This window comes from Nannospalax galili, unplaced genomic scaffold (assembly GCF_000622305.1).
Source record: "Nannospalax galili isolate Female #2095 unplaced genomic scaffold, S.galili_v1.0 scaffold87, whole genome shotgun sequence".
Taxonomy (NCBI): domain Eukaryota; kingdom Metazoa; phylum Chordata; class Mammalia; order Rodentia; family Spalacidae; genus Nannospalax; species Nannospalax galili.
The window spans coordinates 4,177,298-4,184,847 of record NW_008360320.1 but is presented as its reverse complement, the minus strand read 5'-3'; the positions used below and the strand labels follow the sequence as shown (position 1 = coordinate 4,184,847).

Here is a 7,550-nt window from a genome sequence, read left to right as displayed (position 1 = left end):
GTATTTGGGAAATATTTGAAAACATAAAGCATGATTTAAAATTTTTTTACATGAGCTGTGACACTGGAAAGCTCTTCATTTTATCTTTTAAAATAGATGTTTTTCCTATTTATATATGTAAAATTGTGGTGTATTTCTTTTCACCAAACAGTATGTGGGACATTCTTATCACTGTTTCAGGATCACCTCAGGAAGTGTCATTACTCAGAATTCCTCACTCTGCTTTGAGACTTGTAATTTTATCACTCTACTTCTGCTTGGTGCCATCTTGTCAGGGTAATATTTGGTGTCTGTGATAGAAGTAGTATCTGAGGAGAGATATTAACCTCTAAGCACAGATTTCAGATGTTACTGCTTTAAAACAAATCAGGGATAACAAGTTGAACTCATAAAATATGCAATGACATTTAGAGGTAATCAGTGCTGATACAGAAACATAGAATAGGCTCCTCCCCGGATTACTTTTACAGCTAACTCTTAGTTTATGCTTTATGCTTGCTAAAAGAAATGGAAGCAATGGCAGGTATGTGCCAAAGTGCTTTTTGAAGTAATACTACATTAGAATATAATTCGATTCTTCCTCAAACTTATACAGGCCCAAGTAAACATTAATTCCCTGAATTTTTAGATTTCCAAAAAATAGCCAGTATTATGCTCTGTACATTTTTGTCGGGTTATTTTAAAATCCATACATTAATTTTATAAACTTATTTTACGTTACTATCAGGAGCTCACTGTGAATGCATTATCTTCTAAATGGTTGTTTAATGACATTATACACTACATTTTTCATAAAATGTGTACTAATCTCTGGGAATAAACTATAAACAATACATATGTCAACAGACTCTAAGCAGGGGGCGGGGGGGGGAGTAATAGCATTCTTTCGTCTGTGTCCCACACCATAGAAAAGTGTGCTCTTTGTGTATATACCTAAGGTCTCACTGTATTTGTAAAATTGCCCGTTTCAATGTTTACCATTTTGATTTCAAGATACTTGGCCACTCAAGTCCTTGATTTGGGTGGATTCCACTTGTAAATGAATCAAGGGGAAAACATAACAGAATATGCGTATAGGCAAATTGTTAACACAAATTTCTACCTGTTGTAAACATCCAACCCTTTAAAAAATTATATATAAAAAAAGCTGAAGCAAAACCAAGAAATATGATGATGAATGTTTGGCTTGGGAAAAGAGCTACTGAGAACTTTTATTAAGACTAGTTACTCACAGTATAAATTGTTTTGTCTTCATGCTAGGAAATTTTTTTAGAAACCTTGGGTATTCTATTTAAATACAGCTAATCAATTTTAAAACTTATTCTCTTGAGAACTATATTAACAGAAAACCTTTTTTTATAAGCAGTAAATAAGAATGTTCCAGTGACTACCTGTCCTTCTACCTAATCTTGTTAAAGCTTTCTTTTGCAGGGCATTTTAATGTTTGGTTTACAGTCAGTGCAGAGTGGGCAAGTAAAATAGTTTGAGCTAGAGACACTGGAAAAAAATCAAAGAATGAGAAAAATGATTTTTGGGGGGAATGGCAAACAGACCCTTGTAACCCTTCATGTGTATGGTGCTCCTCATGGTTTGTCTTATACTTTGCCTTTCTGATACCCACTGGAACTGCTGCTCTTACTTATCTCTTCTACCTTGCCCAGATCTCCTGTGTAAGAAATGCTTTATGATCAACTGCCATAGGACTGATGGATTAACCAGTGTTTGACTTTATTTGAAGCCTTTGCCCTGCACAGATCTTGTATTTTAGATGCTAGGAAGTTTTTAGCATGTGATTTGTGATTCTTGTTTGAATGTTTTATTACAGGTACCTTGTGAATCCAGAACAGAGACTGTGCCTCACAATTACTCTTCCCATGAACCTGCACTGTCTTTCATGGTGACATTTTGAAAATACAATCAGGAAAAAAATTCTGGACACCTTTAGAATTTAAAAATGGAATCATGTATCAAAAAATTATGAAAACAACATCTCTTCTATCCCTTTTCCTTACCCTTAATAGCCACGTTTAAGTAAAATGCAGGTGGTTGGTTGGGAAAAAAACCCTGACCAGGTAGATGGTAGTTTAGTGGAATAGACTGAATACTGTTTTTTAAAAAAAATACTTCATCAGATATTTTCCAGTTTCTCTTTTTTACTTTTTTGAAAAAAATTATAGGAACATTTGGTATGATGTGCATAAAATTATTTACAATTTATGGACAAAATGATCCAAGTAGCATCTTGATTGAACATCATTTACCTCAGATACTCAACCAGCAGTACGTTTTTTATGCAGTCTCAACCCATGTCGTATTTGTTACCTCTCAAAATATTGGTAATTATTTTAGCTTTACTCTGTATTTCTTGTCAGTGTTTCGGCACAGGATGTTGTACTACTGTCAAATTGTACTTGCTATTTTTTTCTGCAAGTATTTAACAGAAAGCTAAAAAAAGAAAAAAAAATGCCCATAAAATCCCACCCTGGATAAGTGATTGTTAAATATTGTACAAATAAAATGTATGCTATCCCCATTCCATCCCTACATTAAATAAAAAATGAATATGATATTTGACATGCAGTTTTTCTTTAGCTGTGAATATACCTTTGTATTTTACAGTGAGGCCTCTGCCTTGAGATTTCTAAGAATGGGGATAGTGATGAAGGCAGGGAGGTTTGTCAACTAGAGCATTTTCCTTCCAGTTCCCTCTAAGCAGACCATACTCTGACCCAAGTATCTATGTTGGCCCTGCCTACAGAAGAAATCCATGAACTCACTGGCATTGCTCAGTGTATGCCAGCCAACTTTTTTCTAGGATAAAGGTAAAGGAAAGGGCAATACTTAATTTACCATGTTTTGAAAGAACCTGAACTGTTTCCTAAACCAAATCAAAAGGCAAACCATGGTGGGATGTGCATGACTGAGACAGAAATACTACTCAGCTGTTTGCCACGGCAAAATCTAAGTCTTTAGAAGGTCAACATATACTATGTTCTCACCATACAAACACTATGATACCTAAGTTTGGACAACAGACTTTAATTTCCCAGAGTCATGTATCTGCATATGAACCAGAGATGCCTTTTAAACAAGATTCTAGTTTTGGGGGAAATTCCTGCACTGAAATTATTCATTTGTTCATCAATGACTCATTTTTAAAGACAGCTGTGGCTAGCCTGGAATCAGCTATTTATCAAGCCTCCTGAACTGCTGATCGATTCTGAGTCTACCTCCCAAGTGCTGAGAGGACAGGTGTGCAATTCCATGCTACACATAATAAAAAAATTTTAAACTTTTTAAAAAAACATATACTTTAAACAACTTATGAGGTAAAGTTAAAAAATTTTAAAGTACACCTTAGCTCCTTTGTATTAGGGAATATGGAAAGGTCAAAGTCAGCCCCCCTCACAAAAGTGTTTTCAAAATCACACAACACAAGGTTATCAAGTCATACATCAGTCATACATTGCTGTATTTTATTGCAACCACTAAAAAATTTACCTTGCCTCTTTGTTTTTAAATTTGAATACATGGCTGCTGATGGATCTTCTCTAGTTCTTATATAGTGAGGGAAGCAGATGAGGACTCCGTTCTTTTTTTTTGGTGTGGGGGGGTGTCTTTTTTGAGACACGGTCTCCCTGTAGCCACAGCTGGCCTGTAACTCACTCTGGAGACCAGCCTGGCCTCCATCTCAGAGATCCGATTGCCTCTGCCTCCTCCGTGAATGCTGGGATTAAAGGCATGTGCCACCATCCCCAGTTTGGACTCAGCTTTTAATCACCATAAGAATTTTCAGTGATCATGTCATTAGGCTTTATCCTTTAAGGCAATATTTTTGTTTCTTGAAACAGGGTCTTAATGTGTAGCCCAGGCTAGCCACAAACCCTTGATCCTTCTTAAGCATTCTGGAGTGCTGGGAATATACACATCATGTCTGGTTACAATGTTTTGAAAAGGAAATTTTTGCTTGGTCTATATTTGGAAAACCTACCTCTAAAAATGTGAGTATGGCATCAAATCACTATGCAAGCCTTATCTTTAATGAGATACTGCTGAAAAACAACAGTAATCTGAAGACCTAAAAGGCTTAGCAGTTTTTTGTAGTAAAGGCTGTGTATGAAGAGAATGGGTTTTACCTATGCAAGCACTACTTTCATGAAGAGAAATCTTATGTTGTACTCTAAATTGACTATTTCTTCAAAAGCTTAATTTCTTTGCTATAGCATCCTGTAAAAAGAAGGAACCTGTTGTTGAGCTTTAGTTCTTGTAATGTATGCTTTAGTGTCAATTAAACCAAGTTAATTGTAGGGTACACCAGCCATTCCCATGTCATGATTCTGGACACCACTACTACACTACTATTGCGTTAGTTATCTACTCTGTAAGTAATAGTAACTCCTGACAGTTAAAAGATGGGCTTCATTTTTAAAAAAATTTCTGTTATAAAATATACAATCAAGTATCCTTGAACAACTGAAGTCACTGAGTGACTGTTTGTAGAGCCCTGAAATCTGTAAGGTGGATCTTTGACACTTGTGTCAATCTTAGGGAATTTTGAAGCAAATAGCTATTACTGCTAAATACCTCTCATTATGTGTGCGTGCAGTGTACCAGGAATCCCTGAAGGTACATATTAAAAAGGCAAATTGTGACCTGAGTTAGAGTAGGCTCAGAATGTATATTTATAAAAAATTTTTACAAGGGATTCTGAAAATTCCAAGTTGCTTGTCCTTACCTTCTATAAAAATTACCTTTCAGCTAAGCTTGTCAACGTCCTGAACTAGAATACTAGAGTTCTGGAACTGAATCCAAAATCTGCATGTATACAAGAGAGAAAAAAAAGCAAAACAAAAAACAACAACAATAAAAAACCCCAACAAAAATATTCTCCAAACACATAGCATTCCTATTACAATCAAAATATGTATCTTCACAATTCCTGCCACTGTTTATTGCTTACACTTACGATTTGTAAAAATGTAAGTGCTTAGTTCAAAAAACCTCTTAAAATGAACCACATAAATACTTTTAGTATCAAATAAATATATGGACCATCTGTAAAACAGTAATATTTTATTCTTTTGAACTGCTTTCTGTAGCACAATTTAATCAATCATTGGAATTTTTTGTGTATGTACATATAATCACAAAAATAATTCACATTACAGCCAAGATAATACAAGTGCAAATTTCCCATAAACATTTATAAATACAAAGGAATGTTAATAATATATCTTGATAAATGACAGTCAAATTCAGTTCTTTGGAGTATACTTAAAACATTCACAGCCAGCTTAGTGAGGATGTGGCCCACTGCCTAACATCTGTAGGACAGTTGGGGTACTTCTGTAGAGCACTCATGATTTGAGTATTGTCTAAAAGTAGTTTCACCAGCTGGTATTCTCTCTGTGAACTGACTGATGTTCTTTCCATGGGTTTTATTAATTCCAATTGTTGTAAGTGTTCAAATGCCTGAAAGATAAAAGAAAGCTTAGATTGAACAGATGAAGAAAGTTTATCCAAAATAGAGGTAGCATTTGGTCAGCTGTGAAACAGAATGGCAGATTTAAAAAGAAAAAAAAAAAAAAAATCAGCGTATTTGGACATTTTCCTAAGCCCCACCTCTCTCCCTTGATGCCAATCCTTAAATCTATAAATCCTCTTAATAAACTCCAACTCTGCTTCATCAGAGAGAGAAGAGGGAAGGAGGCAGGGGGAAGGGAAGAAGGAAAGGAAGGGAAAGGGTAAATCAAAGATAGCAATAGTTAATCTCTAACACCACAAAACAAAGCAAACCTCTCCATCCCCATTTAATCACACCCATAAAAACTGCATGTTGAGAGAGTATCAATGCATATTATTTGTCCACCATACTTCTGAATGTAAGTCAGGTAAATTTTAAGGTCTTAACAATAGTTTATTTTTAGACTCATTCAATATTATAGTTCCTTGTGGACTTTGGGGAGTGGGTACAGGGAGCTCTGGACACTGAATCCAAACCTTGTACAAACTCAACATTCACTTTACCACACTGAGCTCCAGTTCTTTGGTATTTTAACAAAGGTTTTTTCAGTTCATGAGAATCTACTAAGACTTTCTGATTAGCTAAGGTTCATCTTTATCAGCTTAAAGAGCTCTTTACCATCTTATTTCCTCTTACTATACCACTATTACTTTTCTAACCTTAGGAATTGTTAAATGTGTTAGGAAGGCATGAAAAAAACTGTACTATCATGACATACTAATATAGTGACACACTAAAATAGATTCCTGAGCATTTTATTCTTAAAAGTCCACTGTGAAAAGTATTAGGATATATTCTCTGCATATCATAAATATTCTGATGGAGGGACCTGACACCCACATGATGGCTCACAAATGCCCTAGACTCCAGTTCTGGGGGATTCAATATCCTTTTCTGGCTTATGTGGGCATTGCATGCATCTGTGTACAAACATACATTCAAGCAAAACACTCATACAAAATTTAAAGATAAAAAAATTTTTGGATGGAAAGAGAAAAGGCTCAGATGCCACTCATTTCTGAAAGATTAGAAAATACTAGATTCTTCAGGTTCTGTAGCAGAACAAAACTGAGAAAATATTTCTAAGCTGTAAAATAGACCCCCCTCATAGAAATTATACAAATAAGCAGCTACAAATTACTCCTAAAAATGCTTAGGTGCCCTTTCCACAACTGTGACTGTCACAGATGGGGTATAGGGGATAGTCCAACCCCCAGGATACTAAATAATCTCACTGCCTTTGAAGAACTGGTGCTTCCTTTAAAGGACTACAAGAAGTAACATTCTGACTATGGCCTGTAAGGAATGAAAAAGGACCTGGGTTCTACTGCTTAAAAAATAAAAACCAAAAGATGTCTATTCTCTTAAAATCCTCCAGAGTTACTGTACACAGTATTGGACAATCAAGCACTTGAAATGTGTGACTCAATACTTAAATTTTCTTTAACTTTCATTCAATAGAAACTTAAAACTCTAAGACTTAATTCATTTAGAAAAGTTAGTGTGCTTGGATCCATTTCAAGATGTAAATCCACCTTTCAGCTATACATTTAGTGAATTTTAAAGAAAAAATATTTCCAATGAATATTTCGTAAGTTGGAATCTGTTTAATCATAAATAAAATATATCAAATTTCAAAGATGTAATATAAAAATACTTCAATAATTTCTTATTTGATTACATATTTTGAAATATTTTTGATAGAGTTAAAATCTTAAAGTTATTCCATCCTCAATTTCCTATACTACTAAAAAAACTAAAACTATAAAATGCAATTCAATTTCTTCATAATGGACAGCACTATCCTAAAACAGAACCTTCAAGTTTTAAACTGATACCCTAAATAAAAATTAATGGCTGTTATCTGCATATCTGTTCCTTTTACTGTCAACTGTGGGTCAGAAAGGGACAGGGTTATTTGATGAGTTTGGTAAGGCTTTAATGATTATTTCCTTCGCAGGACTGTAAGTGCTAAGAAGATACAGCAGAGGGCAGTATAGCTCCACTAACTATAAAATAGGCTCCA

General features: G+C 34.8%; 1 protein-coding gene across 7 annotated transcripts in view; it reads right to left on the bottom strand.

The window, feature by feature from the left end:
• Nucleotides 1-5,058: 5,058 nt before the first annotated feature.
• The window catches only part of Orc4 (origin recognition complex subunit 4), a 71,455-nt gene continuing 68,963 nt past the window's right edge, over nt 5,059-7,550 (bottom strand). For 6 of the 7 annotated variants that reach the window (XM_017796115.2, XM_017796114.2, XM_008825174.2 and 3 more), the window contains one exon: nt 5,059-5,472. In XM_017796115.2, coding sequence (XP_017651604.1) covers nt 5,284-5,472 — 189 coding nt within the window. In that variant the 3' untranslated portion in view covers nt 5,059-5,283. The remainder of the gene's footprint in view (nt 5,473-7,550) is intronic. The other variant, XM_008825176.3, reaches the window with a different exon arrangement.